The sequence below is a fragment of the Haemaphysalis longicornis genome, unplaced genomic scaffold (assembly GCF_048455015.1).
Source record: "Haemaphysalis longicornis isolate Haplotype H1 unplaced genomic scaffold, Haemaphysalis longicornis Haplotype H1 scaffold_2, whole genome shotgun sequence".
NCBI lineage: Eukaryota > Metazoa > Arthropoda > Arachnida > Ixodida > Ixodidae > Haemaphysalis > Haemaphysalis longicornis.
In genome coordinates this window covers 259,424,405-259,447,459 of record NW_027526295.1, presented here as the reverse complement: position 1 = coordinate 259,447,459, position 23,055 = coordinate 259,424,405, and the positions used below count along the sequence as shown (strand labels likewise).

The 23,055-nt window shown below is 47.4% G+C and overlaps 1 protein-coding gene across 1 annotated transcript in view; it reads left to right on the top strand.

The window, feature by feature from the left end:
* The first annotated feature begins 4,815 nt into the window (after positions 1 to 4,815).
* The window catches only part of LOC144170479 (adhesion G protein-coupled receptor L2-like), a 29,382-nt gene continuing 11,142 nt past the window's right edge, over positions 4,816 to 23,055 (top strand). Inside the window, exons 1-8 of the mRNA XM_077700310.1 lie at positions 4,816 to 5,119; positions 9,025 to 9,327; positions 14,609 to 14,752; positions 14,903 to 15,003; positions 15,071 to 15,091; positions 15,960 to 16,205; positions 18,636 to 18,750; positions 19,854 to 20,073. Coding sequence (XP_077556436.1) covers positions 5,014 to 5,119; positions 9,025 to 9,327; positions 14,609 to 14,752; positions 14,903 to 15,003; positions 15,071 to 15,091; positions 15,960 to 16,205; positions 18,636 to 18,750; positions 19,854 to 20,073 — 1,256 coding nt within the window. The 5' untranslated portion in view covers positions 4,816 to 5,013. The remainder of the gene's footprint in view (positions 5,120 to 9,024; positions 9,328 to 14,608; positions 14,753 to 14,902; positions 15,004 to 15,070; positions 15,092 to 15,959; positions 16,206 to 18,635; positions 18,751 to 19,853; positions 20,074 to 23,055) is intronic.

The window sequence follows — 23,055 nt, the reverse complement described above, 5'->3', positions numbered from 1 at the left end:
CATCCATTTTGTATGAACAACATTTTTCAGGCTATTTATAAAACATAACTCGGCGACACCTCTCTTTTCAACCTTGGAGTGCCCTGACGACAGTTACGCATGACGTGCTCAAGCAATGTAAGCAGGGCTTTGGTGTATGGCAACAGGAAGTAAAGAGCAAAAAGAAATATGCAGTCATTCTGTATAAGCCCGGTGTTTCCCACCGTCTTAAAAAGGTTGTGGAGAATGCAGACGTCAACGTTATCTTTTCAGCGCCACAGGAACTTGTCACTTTATGCAAGAGGAGTTATCGTACCACTGTCAAACGTGAATGTCATATTAAACACAAGGCCACGTTCGTTGACTGCGGTGACAGAGTAGTCTATGTCATCCCATTAGATTCTGGAAAGAAGTATATTGGGCAAACTGAGCGTTGCCTCAACGAACGTTTGTGTGAGCACGCCAAGAACGGGCGTAATGGCACAACTGGACATTTGGCCACCCACCGTCGTGACCATGGTTGTACGCCTTTGTTTCATAAGAGCAGCGTTATCGTCAAAGGCAGGAATCAACAGATTCACGCGATCACTGAGGCACAAGAGATTCCACGAGCCGGTAATAATTGTGTGAGTGTGCCCTCCTTCACGCTCACCGAGAAAGAAATGTACTTTTTAAGTCAAGGTGATTCTTTGTAATGATTAGACAGTCTGAACACGTTCCCCAGTAGTGTTGTGTGGAAGATAGTGTAAGCTGACGTAATTATTTTGGTGTACGTAAAAACGCTAACAGAATTTCTGCAACCTTAGATTTCAGTCAACCTAAAGAACAAGCAGGGTTCCGTAAAGGTTGTTCAACAATGGACCATATTCACACGATCAATCAGGGGATAGAAAAGTGCGCTGAGTATACTGAACCCCCATATACAGCCTTCATAGATTATGAGAAAGCATTTGACTCGGTCGAAACTCTAGCAGTCATTCAGGCATTACGGAACCAGGGGGGAGATGAGCATTATGTAAGAATACTAGAGGATATCTACAATGGGTCCGCAGCTACCATCATCCTCCCTAAGGAGAGCAGTAAAATACCTATAAGGAAGGTGTCAGACAAGGAGACACAATCTCTCCAATGTTATTCACAGCATGTTTACAAGAAGTATTCAGAACGTTGGATTGGGAACAGGTGGGAGTAAGGGTTAATGAAGAATACTTCAGTAACCTCAGATTTGCTGATGACGATGCTTTGCTAAGTAACTGGGGGGAGGGACGAATTGCAAAGCATGCTTTCCGCACTGGACGAACAGAGCAGAACCGTGGGCCTGAAAATTAATATGCAGAAAACTAAAGTAATGATCAATAACCTCGGGACAGCACAGTGGTTTGAGATAGGTGGCGAGGCAGTGGAAGTGGTAAGTGAATATATCTACTTAGGCCAAGTTGTGACCCCAGATCCCAACAATGAGGCAGAGATAATTAGAAGGATAAGAACGGGGTGGGGTGCATATGGCAGACATTCTCAGATAATGAATAGCAGCCTACCATTATCGCTGAAGAAGAAAGTGTATGACAGCTGCATCTTACCGGTACTCACCTACGGGGCAGAAACCTGGAGGCTCACTAAGAGAATTCAACTTAAATTGAGAACGACACAGCGTGCAATGGAGCGGAAAATGATAGGTGTAACATTAAGGAACAAGAAGAGAGGCGAGTGGGTCAGGGAACAAACACGTGTTAAGGACATACTAGTAGAAATTAAGAAAAAGAAGTGGACGTGGGCAGGACATGTAATGCGAAGGCAAGATAACCGCTGGTCATTAAGGATAACAGAGTGGATCCCTAGAGAAGGCAAGCGTTGCAGGGGGCGGCAGAAAGTTAGATGGGCAGATGAGATCAAGAAGTTTGCGGCGATAAATTGGTCACAGTTGGCACAGGACCGAGGGAATTGGAGAATAATGGGAGAGGCCTTTGCACTGCAGTGGGCGTAGATAGGCTGGTGATCATGATAATGATGATGATAACATGAGTTCTAAGACATCTTGGCCCTTCAACCCGTTATTCTCAATCGAGGTGATCGAGAGCTTTAATTTTGAGGCAACGTAGCTCAACGAAGACACGTTCTAGCTAACGGTAGCTATAGTGTCCACAAATATAGCTCAGTTCACTTTATTGAATTTCTGAAAAGATGTCAGGGTTCATTTCCATTGCGCTAGTGAGTTGGTTCATTTACAAGCTCTAAATGCATAGATACAAAAAAGGTACACTTCAAAAGGTACACTTCGTAGTTCAATGCACCGGGTAATTCCACTAACGAGGGGAGCGCCAAGTGGTGGCGCCACCCGTCCAGCTGCCCGGTCCCTATACAAGGGGATCTTGGGTAGACGGGATTGCCCGCACAAGCCTGAAGACTTAACAGCATGCCCGTTTGCCAGCGCGACAACGTTCCGGTGACTTGAAACGGATCTCTAAAGCATTTGCAATGGTCGTGGTAGGTAAGAAATAATTCACGGGAAAACTCCCTATCGCAGGGGATCTAACTATACCAGGTGGAAGGCGGGACACTGTATAAGGCAGTTAGTTCATGGGCTCCATGCGCCAACGCTACGGTAAGTGTAATGGGACACCACGTAGGACAGCGCAATGGGATACGGAACTGGTTCTCTCAAAGGCAGTGGAGGACACAGGACTTGGTATAGAGCATCAAGAAAAAAAGAAAACCAGACAACAAAAAAGCCACAATAAATTGGCTCCAATCCATAATGTGAAGGTGGTTGGAAAGCAAAGCTGTAAACGACACCAGAACAACTGGCCATGCGACGTCAATTGAATTCACACACGTGGTTGTACAAAAAGTTAAACCAGAGATTCTGCCAGCCGTTACCTGTTATTCGCACCAAAAAGCCCTCTCCACCTCCTCAGCTGCCTAATCAAAACACAACCGAATTGGTATTCACCAATTTAGAAAACGGAGTCCCATTCATGCCAAGCAGTGCGCAACAGGTAGCTTGTCTCTAGCGGCCAGATGTCTGTATGTGGTCTCTACATTTTGTTTTCCCGCCCTTCAGACCAATCCTTATTGTATCTTGGCCGTACCACCACATAATTCCGTCGGGTCCGGGTTACCCCGCTCCGGGTCCGGGAGGTGCTGTCGAACAAGTTAATCAAGCCGTGTGAAGGAAGCGCGCAATGGACGCCAAGATGCGCCAAAACAGGCCCAAAACTACCGTCGCTGAAGCAGATGACAAAGCCGTACCGCCGACGCGCCCGCTGGCGAGCAGGCACCTCCGCTCCGGGAACGCTCGGTAAACTCGCCGCAGCATCTACAGTGTGCTCCGTGAGTGAAACCCTTCGCCCCCCCCCCCCTCACCTCCCTACCCCCGCTGCCGCCACCTCCGCCGCGTTTGGAGTTTATTGTCTTCTATGCCGCGAAAGAAGCGGTGGCTGGTAGAGGTAGAAAGCTTTGCTTTAAAACTGAGAATGAAGAAAACCGAACCAAGGGGAAAGAAATACCCAGGGTGTATACAGTGGACGCCCACTGCATACATGTGCGCTTATTTTGATCTGCCTTATGAGCAGCACGACAAAATTGAAAGGAGAAAAGCCGGGAGAGTAACGGGGGGGTATGAGCACGATTTGGTCCTACACGGGGAGAGCGGCATTAACGGGGGAAAAGAGCGGGCTGGCGAAAAGGCGGAGGTAGGAGCGGAAACACCAACGTACTCACAGTCCTTTTGGTTATGAGTGAAAATTCTGAGTAACCATGACTAGAGTAACAGCCAAGAGTAGAGTAACAGTCTAGATTAACTTTGTCCCCAACCCCTCATAAACGAGAGCAGGGCTGAGACGGATACGGTAGGCCAGCTATTAAAGACGATAGTCTTTCTTGGGCTGCCTAAACCAGAAAATATTGGTCTGTCTGTATGCCTGTCTGTTTGTTCGTCGATCCAGTTATCCGGCCAAAATTTAGGAGCAACACTTGAAAGAGAAGTTTATATAAGTAGCAATAACCTCAAAATCTGGTGGTAATGTCCATAATTCTCAACATTGTTGAGAACAAAGAAATCATGAGGCATATATCTGAGTCTCAACACCAGTACGCAACCGGAACTCACAGTGTTTTTTTATTTGAAAATAAATGCGTGCTCGATATTCGCGAGACCGAATAAAAAATACACGCTGAAAAGGTATTTTGACCCAGAACTACAAAAAAAAAAAACAGGTGGCGAGCCAAGACCGGGTGGGGGTGTTCCAAGTTGACCAGTAACAAAAGGTTTCATTAAATGGCGTGCGATCAGTGTAAAGCGGTAAAATTGATTCGGCTTCAGCAAATCTCGTCCGTGGTTACCGTGGGAGAAGCGAAACAAGAAGGGAAGAGCGTGACAGTTGGGCGGAGAGGGAGGAAGGGAGAAGAGAGGCGGCAGAAGACTGTCGTCTTTCGATGACATTTTCAGGGAACTGAGCAGACACACGGCAAATTGTTTGGTAAACGTTCCATTTCTTGCTTTAGCATTAAAACTAAGAGTATAAATCATAGTAAAAAAACGACATCGTTCTTCTAGGGTAACGGTTTCCGGGACTTTCAATCGCAAAACCTCATTTATTTTTTAATTCCACTTCTTCCAGTTTTGAGGGCTGTTTTTTTTTTCTAACGCAAATATTTTTTTGTTTTCTTTTGCCGTTCTTTCACACGTGGGAAGCAGCAAAAAACGTAGCCAACAATGCCCTGGTATTAAACGATTCATTGAAATATATCCGGTCACATGACTAGCGTGGTGTTACCCGCATCTCGTTTTCAGTGCCCGCATTCAACAACATAGACGTCGCGGAACACTCGAGTGCTTAATAGCGGCGGAGAAGCTCGAAGCGCGGAGAGCACTCTCTGCCCAAACGGCAGCGAGCGCAGAAGGCTCGTTCACTGAGATCACTTATCAGTGTACCCGGGGCTCAGCGCAGCGGGTTCATGGACTCGAGCTAATGAGTTGGCAAACATGGGCCCACTACATATATAGGACGCCGAAAAACAGCCCTTAAGCTTGGAATGCCGGGAGCCTGGCGGCGTCAGACACAGGCCAGTATGAGGGTCTGCTGGCCGCTGCTCCTGTGTTTCGCAGCATCACTGACGGCGACGGAAGCACCTAAAAACTGTGAGTTACCAGTTCTACGACGCTTGTGTGCGTGGGTGTTTGCTGTACTAGGAGTTTAGCATTGGGTGTAAAAATTACGTCAGAGAGCTGTGGACAGCGGCTACACTCCCTGGTAGAATTGAACACTTACTGATGGACACTGTTATAACCCTGCAACCGAGATTAAGAGCAACGGTGGAGTTCCAACCACAAAATTGAAAAAATGACCCGTTGAAAACACGGTGAATATGAAGTTCTTTTTAAGAATGAGTGTACGACAAGCTCCCGTCAGTCCAATTTCGAACTGTTAGGCCATGTTACGGAAACTGTTTATTTATAGTCTCGAGAATCAGCCATTTAGTATTGTCGTAAGTCTCGAGGAAGTTATCCGCAGGTTTACCGAATAAGTCTCGGGTGAAGTATTAAGTTGCCAGAAACGTCCGTTGTTGTGTCCTCGCCGCGTTCACGCTATTCTGGCGAATAGAAAAGTGCGGCAGCGGAAGTTTTGTCTCGGACATAATTCGAGCATTGCCGTGCAATGAAATGGGGGCAGATATTGATGGGACCCTTTATGATGATGTGTGTGAGCCAAACCGCTAAAAGTGAACTGTTGAGGCAGTAAAATACAACAACGTCATTGCAAGTAAGCAACATTTTCATAAAAGTTCAACTTCCCTGATGCTTGGGCACAAGGCTCGCCTTGATTATCGCACGTCAAGAATAACAGCAGCTATCTTTCTTGGGTTCGTGATTAAACCCCGAAAACCACGTCTAAAACCTGCCTTTGTGATAATAAAGTAAACGCATTTGTGGATGGTTGGTGTTCAGTGCTCACCACTTGCACTTGCCACCCGTTCGTCACGTGGCATGCCAAGGGGTTCAACTCAAAGGGGTGCTACCTTGATATAACTGAAAGCGAAAGGCTTAGAGACCGTATCAATCCGGTGGACAAGGAAAATTAGTTGACAAAAATTAAAGCCGTTCCACTCAATGTAAAAGCTGTCGGAAGTGCAGAGCAGTGATTCGCCATAATAGACTATGGCGCCGTTATCCGCCCACTCTTACCACCCATCACGCTCTTTGCTGCCCTGTCTGATTCCTCTCCAGATGAATTCAACGGAGGTTTTTCCAACGCATTTCAAATTCCCCGCCTTCGCAGTGCTCGCGTGCCCACTGCCTCAAACTGCGACAGAGGGAGTTCTGTTTTTTTTGTGTGTGTGCTTGCTTTTCCTGCCGCCCATGATGGCGTAGCACTGCACTTTTTTTCCGCTTAAAAAAAGAGAACAAGGAGGTTCCTAACAAAATGAACGCGGGCACTGGCGGTTTATTACGTTTATTTTGCATCAAATTTACCTGCAGTTTTCTTTGCGCTAAACAACGGGGAGATCTCTGACAAGCACTAGCGGTTCAAGAGTTTGGAACTCTTATTACTATATACCTATTGGCTTTCGAAACCTCTCTGGGACGCCGTGACGACAGAGCGCCGTGTGGCTCTACTTGGTTCCAGCGAGCGAGCTATGACAAGGCGAGCCTCTAAAGAGCTCTGCACTTAAAAATGTTCGGCCTTGACACCCTGTGGAGATGGGGGACCATCGAAGATGAAAAAAGGCGGCCAATGTGTTGGTCCTAATTACGCTTATCACGCCAGTATATTAAAGTGTTTCTAAACAGCGGCACGTGATCAGGTTTCGCTTTGTGCACCTCTTTATTACGAGCAGTAAAAATACGGACACGTTTGACTTGGGTTAATCGTAATGTTTATTTAATGAGGCCCGTGCGGCTTCGCCAAACCCGAGTCAATAAAAAACTGGCCGCGTATCTGCTCCTTTTGTTCGAATGTCGCCAAAAGACATTTGCCAAGGAAACGCCCCCCTTTGCTTTTCCGCTCAGCTCTCATGCTGTTCCTGTTCCGTCGCGCTCATCCCAAGGTAAAAGCACTAAAGGTTTGCTCTAGACGATTTGAATTTACCGCGTTCCACTGTTACAGGCCGGTTTCTCTATGCCAGCGCTGCAGTACGGCGGAGGTGCGCGTGAATCGAGGTGGCCGACTTCAAGGTTTATAGAACCTAGCTAGTGGAACCTTTTGTTGTTGTTGCCGCGTGATTTCTCATGTGCCGCCAAGAGGTGGCGCGGGCAACATCAGGCGGCGGTTTTCTGCAGTAGGTGTAGAATATCATTTGCTATCGAAAAACCAAGCATCCATGAATTTTTATTAGAGGAACACTGTAAATATCCCTTGAGTACTTATTTACGGTCTTATCTTCGCGCAATGTCTTGTTCTTGTTCAACAAAGTTGACAAGTATAAATATATAAACCGGGCTTAGACGTTTACTCTTGGCTGTGAGTATATAAGACTATTGCGTAGATTCGGTTTTACTTTGGCCGGGTGGCTGGCTGAATCGAGTCACAGACAGACAGATAGGCCAAAATGTCTGGGTTTAAGTAGCCCAAGGAAGACTATCGTCTTTAAAAGGGTGAAAGGGGGTAGTGCTCAGCGTCGCGGGCCGGATTTTCCGTACTGTTGGTGGCACGGCGCCGGCGGGTGGACTGTCGATGCCATGGAGGAATGGTCGATGCCGTTCGCGGCGCCGCCACACGTTACCTCTCCCCTAATTACGTGACGCTTCGCCCGTCTGCACTCCCCGCAGGCTGCGCTACGTCACACCCATGGTGCCAAAGAACCCGTTCCTCTTTTATTGCACCTGGCTATCATACAAGCAGCGCATGTTGTAAAGGGATCTGTGCTGAAGTTTAATTTCAGCTGAACGCATTCACCAAGCTTCCTCATACCGCGTTTACACGATTCATGAAAATCGCAATTTGGACGGGGTTTGGAAGTATTTATTTATTTATTTATTTATTTATTTACACTGTCAGGGTGCACTGAAGTACATTGGAGGGGCGAGGGGGAAATACACAAGGAAGTAGTTGTCAGTATAAATTGAACATAACAGCATATTTTCATGAGTAAAGGATCAGATATGTTTGTTTTGGGGGCTGGCAGGTAATTTCAGTTATTGCTAATTACATAGAAAGAATGAATGGTAGTAGGTTGGTGTACTATAAAGAGGTACATTACACTTTTCTGAATGATTCACCTTTTGTGAACGTAGAACAGTTATTATATGTGTGTTACTCGACTTAGATGTAATAGATCGATTGATTGATTGATTTTATGTTTAACGCGTCTAAGCCACACCTTGGCTATCAGGAGCGCCGTAGGGCTCCGTATTCATTTTATCACCTACGAACCTTTAACGTGCGCCGAAATCTCGACACACGACGTAGGTGTACTAGAACCTTTGGCGAGATGGCGCATACGTCATTACCTCTCTATGAACTGGTGACAAAAGCAATTAGGCAAACAATCACTAATCGCATCTCGCTGTAAAACAAATTTCCCGCTTGCAAACCAGCACATACGTTAAGGGGATATTGCAGCGAATGGGGCGGCACCAATGTGTGAAAGTTCCTCGCCTATTAAGATTGCTTTCTACGAGCCATGGCTTTAGTGGAAGCTGAAGACATAATCAAAATGCTGAATCATTCATTTTGTCGATGAGCACAACACGAACGCAAAGAGGCAATAGATAAGTGACGCGGCGCGCGACTTTTAAGAATATTTTGTAAAGTAATCCAGAGGATCCAAAAAGCGTTTTCACTCGCTCGAAACCGCGACAGAACAGTCATTTTGTGACATTTCAAGCTCCTGTGCATGTGTCTTCAAAGCCGTTAGGTCGCCATTGGGACGTTCGGTTCATTTAGCAAATGTTTCGGGAAGTGAACTCTTCGTAGCCCGGTTTGTTACAGAAACCCATCTCCCATAAATGTGGACGGAGATTTCTAGATTTTCTCACACTCTGATTGCAGTCTGACTTAAAATGATGTAATAAAGGAGTGTTAATCAGCTTGCAAACTACTGCAGGTTCCTCTGGCGAATGTGACGGTATATCGACCTCGCATCCTCCACGGAGCTCGGTCAACAGCAATGTCCAGCCCACGTCACCGTCGCAGGTATCGTTAATGTCGACACCGACGACCGCCAATACTTCAGCTCCGACATCAACTGCGCCGCCGGACGATGCCTTCCAGCGACGCCTCAAGATGCTGCTCAAAGAGCAGAGGCTCGTGTTGGCTCCGACCGCTTCCCAGCTTCGTGGCAACACCCGAAAACGACGGGCCGTCGGAGAGAAGGCGAATGAAGTTTGGGCGGTGTTTCAGAAAAAGAGTGAGCACCGGAGTTTATTCGTCTGAAAGTTCTAACTTTTGCCGTTCTTTCATTAGTGAACTTGGTAAGGAATTAGCCACTTTGCATTTTATTTTCTCGCACACAAACGTCTTTCTCAATAGCGGGCATGCAAAGAAGCACCAGCTGCTGTGGAGCGGAAGCGACTTCTTGCGAATGAGCGTAGACGTCGACCTAGCGCAGACATACGTCCCAGTAGTCTAACTAGAGCTCAAGAAATCAATCGACGTCGCAATCTGCGAGCTAGGGAGAACACACCTAGGGGTCAACTACAATAGCCACTGATGTGACTTAATGGAATCGTCTCCAGTTCATGAACTACTCAAAGGGACACTGAAGTGATTTGTAAACATTACGGGATTACAAGCTCAAATTGTAGTCCAGAGTCTTAGGCCCTATTTCGACCACTATGAGCCCGTTTACGCGAATTTATTTAGTAGAAAAATCAATTCTAAAATGCGGTCCTCCTCTCTGCACCCTCGCCCATTTTCTGTGGCGTTTGCGTGTGACGTCGGGTCGGAAGGAGATGAGCTGGCAATTGGCTGAGCTACTGCACGGCTCCCCGGCCTTCAGACATGCGGAGTCAGTCGGCCCAGCGTTTCGTCCGCCGGTCGCCGACGTGTCGTCGCAATTCGTTCGCTCAGTTGAAACGAAGCCAGGACACGTTTGTGAATGGCAGAATATGCCTTTCTTTACTTCGTTAGTTTGTACACTGTATCTAGCTCCAAGTCAAGGTCGCTTCACACAAGCGCTGCACAAGCGCACATGCGACGCTTCGCTAACTGGTACGCCACTAGGAAAATATAAGGCCTCTTGAAGGCGGGAGAAGAGTCAGCGAAGCCAATATAGGTACTAAGGAAATAAAATCAACTCATACTTTTACCGTACAGCGTAAAACTAGGGTGCGGGAAGCACTTTCTTGCGCTGGGCGAACAAGCACAGCGGTCAGCAGCACGACTGCGCATCTGCGAACGCTTTTCCGCCTAAGAAATGCAATTGCTAGACGTGAGATATTGTGGAAACTTGTGGGACGCTTACTGCACGAGCACAATACAACAAATAGTCACCTAAGCTGCTTGAAATGCTAAAACTAAAAAGGGTAAACTGGTTATACATTATATATCTTATATTTCCAAGGTCGGCAGCGCTCGCCCGAGGCCGAGTGGTCTGGAGCGCTAGGTATGTCATTACGAGTGTTTTGCAAGTCACGAGTTCGAATCCCCACGTGTATATTCTTTTTTTTATATAAGTTGACTTTTTCGTTTTCCGCCGATGTTTTCTGTGCTGAGTTCGCCTTTTTTTGGGCCGCAACGTTCATCGCTCTACGAACTAGTTTACAGAACGCGCGCAGGCTGACACTAGCGCGCTAGCGAGTTCTCGTTGGCGTGCTGTTGCCATAAGCACCGACTGCTTGCGGGCAGTGAGCACAGGCCAGAATCAACAGACCCTTGGCCTGGTGCGAACACGCTTTTTACGATACAGGCATGAGTGAGGCAAGCTCCAAAAAGGGGGAAAAGCGCATGGCATTTGAGCGTCTACGGGGACACGGAGGGCGTTCATCCACTGCGTAGGCCTCGGCTAGTGATTGCTACGATTCCAAGCCGTCCTGGGAGGCTAATCTTATGCATTTTACAGCCGACAACATGGCAGAAGCGCGGGCGACGATTACTGAGGTATTGAGAAAGCCCATCCAACGATGCCGTCGGATGTCAAGCACGTTGTTTTACAGAACCGAAACCGAAACTTGTTTGGTTGCTAACCTTGGGCATCGTCCAATCACGGTGCGTCTCCTCCCGTCGTCACAGCCTTTAGTTGGTGCGGCCGCCGCAAACCGCGCATGGTAGTTTTTCTTCTTTCGCGCTTTGTAAAATAATTATAGACTTGTCAACCGGATAAACGATGAAAAGTGTGGTAATTTGAGCCAGTCTACGCAGTGCAAGCAAAAACGGGTGCTTGACAAATTCCCTTCAGTGTCCCTTTAAGTCAACTTCCCAAGTATTGGGTGTCGGAGAGTGTTTGTCTTGGATCTCATATTTTGGGATTAAAGTTTGTGCCATTTAGCCACCAACACTCCCCACGTAGAGCACGACGGAGTGTGACGACTTACACGGATTACCCCCTTGTCGGACACTGGTGAACTGAGATAGCCTGTTTTGAATTGGAAAGTTGAAGTTGTTGTTTGTTGTTGGTAAACTTTATTGACACACAAAAACAACAAAAAAGACCCCCAAAGTCCGGGTTCTGAAAGGAAAAAAAAATATCTATACAGACGGGAGGACCTGACGAACGTGATCCACCAAAGATCGCCACCAGGCCTCTCCGTCAGTTCCCTCCAGCGGCGCGAGCAAGTCTTGTAGAGAAGAGGGAGGAGGTGAAAGAGATTTAAGATAAAATTACGAGTTATGGTTAGGAAGCAGAACAGTCCCAAAGAACATGCGGCGTATTGGGAAAGTGTGCGATATGAAAATGGAGGATTATAAAGCTGTCGGAGTCACCAAAATAGGACCTTGAATGAACCCGAAGAGGTGTTTTTGAACACCCAGATATTGGAGACGTTTGCGCTACTTAGTCGGAAAGAAACGGGCTTCTGATTTTTTTGATGTACACCCGTCCAATTTTTTACCAATATCACGGGACCGTCGACCGTTCCGTCAATCAGCGCCGCGTGATGAAGTGATACGGCAAACTCGGCGAGAGTAGCCGCATGCGCACTAAGCAAAGACCGCTGCTGCCGTCGTCTGCTAGGCTGTTTCAAAAGCAGAGGGCAGCTCCCGATTTTAGATGCGACGCATCTCTTTAACTCGCCTTGTCCCGCGTAGTTGTCGCGGCGTAGTCCGCATCCTCGGCGCGGCAGCTGTGCGCTCCGCCGCTCTCACCGCAGCGCCATCTGTGCGTCAGCGCGGTCAGCTCGCTCCCGTCGCCGTGCCAGCTGTGCGTTAGCGCGCAGCTTGCGCTCGCGCTTGCGCTCGGTTAACACATGCGCATGCGCTGCTATGCTCTGCTATGCTCTGCTATGCTCTGCTATGCGCTGCTCCCTCTCATTCCGCTGCATATAAACGCGGTAAGCGCGCCGCTCCGCTCAGTCGTTCCACCGCCGGCGCTCCGATGACATCGTCCGATGATTTGAATAACGCAACGGCAACCCCCGATGCGTCGCATCTACCCCATGGTTCCCCTAGCGGGAAGATGGTGTCAATTTTTGTTATTCGCTTATCAAACTGCCTGCCATACTCGAACATTGTCTTCAAGACCACGCACGTGGCGCCAACAGAAAATAAGAGTAATCAGCGTTGCGGAACGAACCTTGCGGTGAACGCACTTTGCGTTCTGCAACGATGATTACGGTTTTCAGTTGGCCCCACGCGCCTGGTCTCGAAGAAAAATTTCGAGTATGGCAGGTAGTTCGATAAGCGAATAACAAAAATTGGGGGCGGCCCTCTGCTTTTGGAAGAGCCTAGCAGACGATGGCAGCAGCGGCATTTGCTGAGTGCGCATGCGGCTGCTTTCGCTGAGCTTGTCGTATCACTCAATCACGCGGCGCTGATTGACCGAACGGTCGACGCTCCCGTGATATTGGTAAAAAATTGGGCGGGTGTACAGTGCTCACGGATTGAAACGCGACACTGCGAGCGCGTGGCCGCCGGCCCATGCAGCGCCGCCCGTGAGCGCCCGTGGAAGCGAGGTGTTGCATTGTGGTATACCGCGAGGGTGAGAGCGGTTTGACCGTAGGCTGCTTTCGGTTGCCAATGAGCGGGAGTGTGGTTCCCCGCATCGACAGCGGGGCGCTCTAAGCCTGGAGCGCTGGATCGCGTTTGTGCGCCGACGGTAGTCTCCCGGCGGTGCGCACAGCCAATTTCGCGACATCGTCTGCTCGCGCGCTCTTGTTACACAGGCCCTTCCGATGCGGCTCAGATAATACGCATGTGAGGCAGTGTCACACTCATATGAATCAAGCGAACGCCTGCACGAAGGAACAGCAAACTTTATTTTAGGATATAAACTAGCAAAAAGGAAAGACGCATTTGCAGTCACGTTCGCGTGTAGTGCGGGGCATTGGTACTTCGTCGGCTCTAATCTCGCGGCCACAACGGCAGCCATTCTGCGTGGCAGACTGTCGTACAGACTGGTGGTAAAGGTAGAGCAAGCCGCCAGCCTCGGCCATTCCGCGTGCACCACCGCCCACAGGTCGCCCGCGAAACACCGTTGCGGTGGACGGCGAGAAAGGGCTTTCTTTATTTATCCCCATACGTTTTCAATGCTGTTCATGTCCGCACCTTGCGGCGGCCAGTCAAGCACCATCACGCACCTCTCCTCCAGGAGGTTAATGGCCGCGAGAGGAGTGCCGACGAAGTACTACACACGAACGTGCCTGCAAATGCGTCTTTCCTTTTTGTTAGTTTACATCCTGGAATAAATTTTGCTGTTCCTTCGTGCAGCAGACCTTCGTTTTGTTCAGATGAGTGCGACCATGCCTTACATGCGCATTATCTGTGCCGCATCTGAAGGGCCTGCGTAACAACAGCGCGCGAGCAGACGATGTCGCGAAATTAGCTGCGCACACCGCCGGGAAACTACCGTCGGCGCGCAAACGCGCTCCACCGCTCCGGGCTTACAGCGCCCCGCTGTCGCGGTGGGGAACCACACCCCCGGTAACTGGCAACCGGAAGCAGTAAGCCTACGGTCAAACTGCTCTCACCCTCGCGGTATACCACAATGCAACACCTCGCTTCCACGGGCGCCCACGGGCGGTGCAGCATGTGCCGGCGGTCACGCGCTCGCAGTGTGGCGTTTCAATCTGTGAGCCCTGTACCTCTCACCCACCGTTTATCATACAAACGTGTGATATACACCCTTTGCACATTTACCACTCATTTTGCCATGAAACTGATTTGCTTGGTCACTTTAACAATGAGTTGTCTGCTTAGTTCTACGGTAGCCAGGTAGGCTTATCAAAACATATATAACTAATCAAAGTGCCACGAGTAATATTTGCATAGATATGGCATTGGCTGCCCGAAATCATTATAGCGACCTTGTAGGTAAAATGCACGCCAGTAACCCTGTCTTGTACCACATTGTTTGACATCTGTAAGAAAAACAAAAACTCCCCAACACTGTCAAATACCTGTGGACATGCAAAATCGTTTGCGATGTGGGACTGCAAATTCACCTGCAGCTTACGCTGAAAACCGTAACACAGGAATAGATCTTCCTCAAATGTCCTGTTTCGCAAGCCCCCGATTTGATGTCTTCGGCAACGCAGCCTCCGCAACTTCCGAGCCGACGGACGAGCGTCCTCCTCCGCCGGAGAGAAACGAGTGCCCAGCGACTTTCTACCGGGGAATCAAATGGCCGGCCACACAACGCAACAGGTGCTCTCAGATGGACTGCCCCACTGGAAACGTCGGTGAGTTGCCATAAACGCATGTTCCATTAGAATTGCACTAAAATGGCGGTTCAAAGTTGTCGCAGCATCATAACATGGTACTGCTAAGCATGGTACGGGTCATTGCGACATGTTTTAAAGCGTCTGTTTTGCAAAATGGTCGGCCCGCAGGCATCATGACTTGGTGCTGCAATGGCAGAGGCTACTGGAAATCTCCGAGTCCAAATACAGCGCAGTGCGTACAGCCGTCTGTACTCAAGCTGAAAAGCCAGGTTAGACAACTTTCAACCAAAACTTGTGTGCGCAACACGTAACAAGTTTCTTTTTCTGTTTTTGCAGATTGCTACTGAGGGGAGAAATGTAAGAGACGCGCTCTTCATTTTTATTCTTACAGTACAAATCAATAAAAACTTAAATTTGTTTAAGAGACTTGGCAATTGTTCTAAAACTGTCTCTTTTTTAATTTTCTGTTTAGCTTGGGGTCATATGCTTGTAGTTTTATTGCCAGCTGATCTCCATGGTATGCTCAATTGTACCATCATGTTATGCCATAACTGTCGCGCAATAGCGAGGAGGGTTCATTGTGTACAATCTTTGGCAAATGCGTATGATCGGTTTTAGGACACTAACATGGGCTGGTGAAGTCGTAGAACCTATTAACAATAGAACAGTACTAATGGTATAGTACTAATGGTATTTTTATCATTTGATGTTTCTCTACAGTATTATTAGTAATTAACTAATTTTCACCATGCTTTCCAGCCAGTTATCATATAAAACTTCTGTACGTTTTGGGCAAAAAGCTACGAAAACTTCCATGGTACCGCAATGTAGTGATTTCCCAATTTTGGGATGCCTTCTTTTTCTATGAGCTTTTATTTTGCCACAGGGCATATATATAGGGGTATGAGTTAATGAAAAAATGTGATTAGATGAACATGAAAACATTCGCTTCGCGGATGAGGTCAAGAAGTGAACGATGGTGGCGCCCATGTATCCATTCGGCGTATGCAGATGCTTTCTTGGTTTCCGCAAATTCAACATTGTCATGACCGTCTTAAACAGGGGTCTTATCAAGCTTCGGGTTCCCTAAAACTCCACCCACCAGAAATATGGGCCCCTGAACAGCATACATAGAGGCTAATCCGAGGCGCGCGCAACGACAGACCACTACATCGTTGTTCCCTCCAACCAAGGGACACATGAAAATAAAGGGGTGGCAATGCAGCGACGCTACTTGGCGGACATCATCGAGGCCGTGAGCGTTTTCGTGGGCAACAACTCGCTCGAAGTCGGCGGCGACCTGGTGGCCATCGTGGACCTCCTCGATACCGGCGTCGTGAGAAGCGAATCGGGCGACATCTACCCGGGCCACATCCCCAGCGCTTCCGTGGCGGAGCGTGTGGGCAACCTGACAGCCCGCACGGTGGACGCCCTGCTGAGCCACGACAAGCCCTGGAACGAAGTGCCCGCGGTGCGTACCTTGCAGGGCGAGAACTGCGCGCACACTACTGCCCCACATAGTCCTATAGACCAACTTCACAAGCTTGCTGACGTGTTGCCAAAATAATTTTTTTGAGCTAAAACTACAAAATTACACTGAGCCGGGAGAATTCGCGTTATCGATCTGGTGAGAAGTGAGTACCTTGAAAAGAAACTCTCAGATGGTTCAGGGCTGGGAAGATATTAGGTGGCTAGGTTATTTTCTTTATGTTTGTTTTTTCAGGGGACTATTACCATACACGGCTTATGTGGCCCGCGCCTAATTAAGCTATAATACAAGTCGCACGCAATTCGGTTAGTAATGCATAGCCGGAGAAGAACTGAAATAAAAACGACCACTGCGCCGCTGGACCGGCAGAACCAAATCCGGGTGCCGACTACCCGCTGATAAAGAACTGTTTCAACGGGGCGGATATTTTTCGTTTGAAATGCCACGCTTGTACAAACTTGACAGTGTGTTTTCCATATGCAGATGCCCAACGGCATGTCGGTGTACGACAGTTCACTCTAAATCTATTACATGATGTGTAGGCCCGTGTGTGTTTCGTATACTGGCTACCGCTGGAAAAACCGCAGTTCAATCGTCTTTTAAAATCGTTGCCTTGGATGATGATGGTGAGCCTAGGTGAACCCCAAATAATTACTCCGTACCTCTCATCCGGACCTTCAGCGAGAAGACTTCGCCTCAATCCAGCTTGAGGGGTGGCTTCAACGCGCCTCTCGCAATATTTTGATGTCACTCCGACTTTGCTAATTTAATACTGCGAAGAGAAGCCCAGGTAAATGGCCTTTTTTAAGAGTTCCAATAGGCATTATTGTGACGTAATGCGAGACACTTGACCTAAAACTAACCCAGGCTCCATCTCGTCGAGCACTTGAGTTATACCCCTGTTACAGGGGCTGCAAGGCCGTTAACGCAAACCGAAGTTGAACGCCGTAACGGCCGGGAAAACTGAACAGCGGTGGTGCTCACACGGCATTTTCGGTGTCGAGTTTCGTTTGGATGATTTACCACGGGACGTTTGAAATATTACCTTGTGAACTAAAAAATTTTTTCCTCTAAATATTTTCCGACCTGCATGATGCGCAGTGTATTTTTTTTTTTACTTTTCCGAACAATTTTTTGCTACAGTACTGGAGAACCTCATTTAGACGATCCAATCCGATTCATCGCCTTGCAAATGGCTGCATTCGTTGTGGTTTCAGCGTAGTGAAGCGTCCCATTTCGCGATGCATCGCTTGTACTCCAATGTTTTGCCACAAGTTATTTAGATAATCCGCCAGCGACGGTGTCCACACAAAGCGTTTGTGCTGCATCGCGCTCGCTTGTAGCAGGAAAACGTTGCTGGGGGAAGCCATCTTGCCTGTCTGACGACCGAACGGAGGGAGACAGCGGCGGAACGGAGACTAGCAAGCTCCGCTGTAGTCAATCGCCGTTGGGTTTCCAACGGCGCGCGCGCTGCCGTCGGACTCCGCCTAACGGCCGTTAAAAGTAACGGCCGTCTTTTTAAAGGGACCTTGCTTCTTTCAACTTTTTTTGAAATCGTAAATGCTTGCAGGACGTAGTCACCCAACACACCCAGTACTTAATTTAGAGGGTTGCAAAGTGTCTCGGCCAATAATTACTGTTATATGCCCATCCGATGGCTTGTAAACTCGCTAGAAAGATTTGTTTCTCTTTCTTGGTCTCGACGTTCTTCGACGGCTGGAATTACGTCACTAAGGAGATGTAGCGGCTGTTGGACGGTTTTCCATCAAGTGCAGCAATGAACGCTTTTCGATAGCAACTAAAAAGAAAAGCCACAAACACCATGCAGAAATGGAAGGCGTATCTGGTGCGATGAGCAAATCATGCAGTGCCGCTCCGTGCTGGTGATAACTGTAGCTTTCGCAGTGGTTCCAGACGCGAAGACAAAAGTGAAAGCGCTTATTGAAGGTGTTGCAGGGTCCCTTTAACGGCCGTTGAAGTGCCTGTCTAACAGGGGCATTAGTTGTTTTCAATAATTTTTGAACCCGCGGGTTTCTTTACTCCTCTGAGCGAAACCTCGTAAACACGCAGCTTGCGAATTCTGCCTTCATTAGAAATGCTGCATCCGGGAATCGAGACAGCGCCATCGTACGAGAAGGATAAAAATGCTCTGAGATAGAATGCGGCGATGGAATGACCTGACCTGCTTTGCATATCATTAACGGAACTGGGCAAGTTTCTATCTCTTTTGCCTCGTACTCGATACGCCAAATGACCTTGCCAAAATGAGACGTATTATCTACTATCAGTCTGCGCTTTCTTTTATCTTCCGCATTGAGGACAACCTTGAACACATCCGCACTCCTTACTCGGAGAGAGACTTGGCAAGGTTATGGTGCCTCATGATTACACAGAACTTTATTTCTTCCACAGCAAACCCGCTACAGCTGTGCCACAACTCTGCTGCTTATCATGGATGTGGCTGGAATAATCCTCAGTATTACCAGCAATGAGGACGAAGAAAACACTCTCGCGTTCAAAAACTTCCGTAAGTTGAATGCTTGTTAATAATTTTCTTTGCAATTTCCCGATGCTTCATTCTTAAATCCTATATTGATTCAAGCTGCCGCCCAACAATATGTTAATATTTTTCGAACACGCAGCTTTTGAATGAATGTTTATGGTGGTTGCAGAACATGTAAACCGCAAGTAAGCCCATTATTCACACAAATATTGAAGACGGTTTTGATATGGGTACTTAAATACAGGGTATCTAATAATAAAAAATGTAGCGAAAGAAAGGGGTTATGAACTAAATCATAGGTCAACCGAACCACGTTTCTTCCCTTCCATGATATTTTCCAGGTGAATGCATCAATACTTAATATAACTGCTGAGCAGATAAACTATTTCGGTCGATAAGTACCAATCAGTCAACAATTTCTATTATCAATGCATTCGACGGTGTCCCCAATAACCCGAAATCGTTGTAGCAACGTAGTGGGTTAGAGGCAGCGGCGGCTCAGTAACTAAGGCGTAGTGCTGAGCCCAAGAACGCCAGTTTGATCCCTGCCGTGGCGCCGTTTTTCTGGTGAAGGCGAAAAACTAAAAGGTCCATGTGTCGAGATTTCGGCGCATTTTGAAGAACCCCCTGGCGGTCTGAATCAATCTGGGGCCCTCCACTACAGCGCGCCTCTTAGCTAGCCGCCTCAGCGCGTAAAAATCACATAATTTGAACTTCCCGTGAAGTTCATTATGCTTCTAAGCCAAGAAATTTCAACTTGGATTACTGGCTGCAGCGGCTTCATGACAGATAAAAGTTGAATGCGTATTCACTCTTGCACTTGATATTTCCAAGTGCGCTAGAGAAACCGCGTATGGTTAATTTCTATAATAATCCTGAGCCCTTCACCAAAGCACACCACACATCCACGCTGTTGCATTAACGAATTAAACTTCAAATAAAAAAGGACGTTCATGAGTCCTGAAATGCTTTCCCTAATGATTTTGTCCGCTTAGGCCATAGCCATGCTTTTTTTATTGCAACGCTGCATATTTATTGCAACGCTAGAATGGTGTACGCTTCTTATGTCGAATCCAGTTCGTGCAGCCGTATCTCATTTCTGTTCTCGTTACTCTCCTTTTTTTCAGAGATGAACATAATGTCGAGCACAACAACGCACATCGCGAATCAGACAATGCAGCTGCCGGGGCCCGGCACCATATTCAACCGCACGCACAGCACGGCGCAGTTGCGGCTTGCCCGAGACGCCAGCGGTGACGACCATGTTTCGCACTCTGGCGACGGCGGGACGGTCGTGATCGTGTTTACCGAATTCCCGCGCCTCGATAAGCTCCTTCAGCACGACGGGTAAGCGAGGCCGGCGGACTACAGACGAGCTCGTTTCCTTGTATCGGAACGGCCTGTGTCGCGCTCCTACTCGCTGACACACACATCCTTGCTCGCGGTGCCAGGTTTTATTCTCACTCATGTCCCACGCATCGGGAGTGGGGAAAGGAGGCTGGGCTCGGGGTGGACATTAGAACGTCTTACACGAGGCAAGAAGTAGATAAGCACACTATAGAGCGAGACAGTCTCGGTGACATTAGTAAGCAAACAGATTAGATAGCCCGTACATTATATAGGTTGACGCTATACAGTTTGGCATTATTACATATTAGACAATCTAGATATTATAAATTGTAAAAACGCCGGAAGGAAGGTGGTACGGCATCTCATCAGACGTAGTGGGTTTTATTGAGGCGTATTTAGCTTCACTGGGCCTTCGTCCTATATTTAATTACAACAAATTGCAGAAAAAAGCACCCAGAACCAGCATGCATCTTATCGACTGGTACCACCATGTAAAAATAAACTCCCGTGTAAGGGAAAGGCACATAAGAACAGATTTCACTTTTAAGGACGGTGTATAGAAAAAGACCTTCTTCCACTGGGCGTTGTACCTGAAACGGTTGCCCGGTCACTTAATGGTGAAACTAGCAGTTGCATGGAACATCTCAAAGGTGTCAGTGCGACGCTTAACTGCAGCTGCCCATATAAGAAGTTGTGCACGACTTACGGCCCACAGAATGGTTTCGTGAGAACGTTTTTTTAAAGACGATAGTCTTTTTTGGGCTACTTAAACTCCGAAATTTTGGTCTGTCTGTCTGTATGTCTGTCTTTCGGTTTGTCTGTCTGTGACTCGATTCAGGCACCCGGCCAAAGGGTAGTAAATTCTGCGCGATAGTCTTATATACTCACAGCCAAATCTAAATGTCTAAGCCCGGTTTCAGTGTTCATACTTGTCAACATTGTTGAACAAGAACAAGACATTACGCAAAGATAAGGCAGAAAATCAATACACAAGTGATATTTGCAGTGTTCGTTTATTAAAAAATTCGTAGATGGTTGGCTTTTGCGATAGCAAATGAAATACTGCATCAACGGCAGAATACCGTCGCCTGCTGTTGCCAGCGCTACCTCCTGGCGGAATTTAAGAAATGAAACGGTAATAGCAATGAAAGGTTCCACTAAATGGGATCCACGTTCCGCTTGAAACGCTCGTGCAGTAGGACATCTTGGTTCTATAGATGCTGTAGTAGGGGGCCTCGATTTAAGCCCCCCCACCCCCCCACCCCAACCTCCTGTAACCTCTCTAGCGTGTTATTTTGGGAAGAACGAGACAGAAAAGGAACAGCATGAGAGGTGAATGGGAAAGAGAAGGGAGGCCTTTACTTCGCAGGGGCACCAGTCGACTATCGTCTTTCGGCGACATTTGCAACCAAAGGAGCAGATACGCGGCCATTTTTTCTCACGGCTGTTACCAAATTTTGGGAGTGAAACGTTAAAGCGTGTGTGCGCAAAAGGTTTTCTTTACGCATATTGAAAATAACTTTGGGCGGCAAGAATTCACACCACGTGGAGGAAAAAGGTTCGCAGATAAGATAATAATTTTTCTGCTTGCGCAGCCCTTCAATAATAGCCAACCGATTTATATCAGCAAACATTCAATAATCACCCTATATTTCGCATTAAAAACGAAATGGGGAGTAATCGAAGCCAAATAAGGCTACCGAAACTGGTAAATTAGGGGAAATAAAATGATAGCTAATCGTGAAAAAACAATGACCTGCTTATCTAGCACTTCACCGACATATGTTTCCAGGCGCGCAATTGTTCACAGTGAATGGATGTAAATAAACTTGAGGAACTCATCCGTACGAGTTTAAACCTGAAAGCGTCGATAACATACCCCAACAAAACTTTACGAGGTGTTACCTGAACCTTATTTGACCTTTAATATGTTCGGTCTCCAGCATGACCAAATAGGTTGCAGCTGCTAACGTGACACCACAGGGAGAGGGAAATGGAAACAAAGTTGCGAGGAGAGGGGGGGGGGGAAACAGGTTGTTTACGTTTACCTAAGCAACCTAAGGACGTTTTCGCTTTACGACTTTCCTTTTCCTTGCAATAGGCCGTAAATTTATTCATTCGCCTTATTTATTTCTAGGTATTAAATTGGTGTTTTTACAGCCTTGTGTTATTTATACATATCGTGTCGATTGCACTGCTTTTACATACCACTTTTGCAGTACAATGAACCTTTTTCGTTTACGGTTTTTTCTTGTGTTTTGCTTGTTTTATTTATTAGTTCTTCTCTGGTGTTTTTTTGTTTTCCAACGTACCTATGTACACACATTTTTTTAATTGTTTGCGTGATTACCCCATTGTTTGCATGCATCGTCAACCACATGATTATTATGTTTATGCCCACAGAAAGACCAAGGCCCCGCTCGTAGACTTTCAAATACGTCTTCTCCTGCACCATCAAAATCCAGTCATTGCACCGAATTCTCCTATTCCATCCCTCCGCCGATATTACCCAACTTCCACCCGTGTGCATCCACGATTTTGTTTCTTGGGTGGGCCACCTGTCGCCAGTCCTCAGCGCTACATGCAAGGACCAGCCCCACTTCTTTCTCTCAGTAAGACTATCTCGGATGTCTTCTGCAAGAGTTGGCTCCCTAAACAATGGGGTTCGTTTCATATAAGCTTTACTCCTATCATTCCTTTTTTCACGCATCCTTAGACGTACATAACTCATCTTTCAACGTGCATAGTAAGCCATTAATGTCTGTGCAGTCTTGATTATTAGTTAATGCCGGCAGTACACTCTGGCTGTATTCCGTCCTGTCTGGTGACATAGGAGACTTAGTTCATTACGTGGTAATGCTTCCTGAATGCACACCAGCTTGTTCTAACTCTACGCCTGAATTCTTCCTCGTTGTTTGGACCAACACTGTCAACTTCTATGAAGCAATTATACTACCGCACCTCTTCCAGGATTTCATT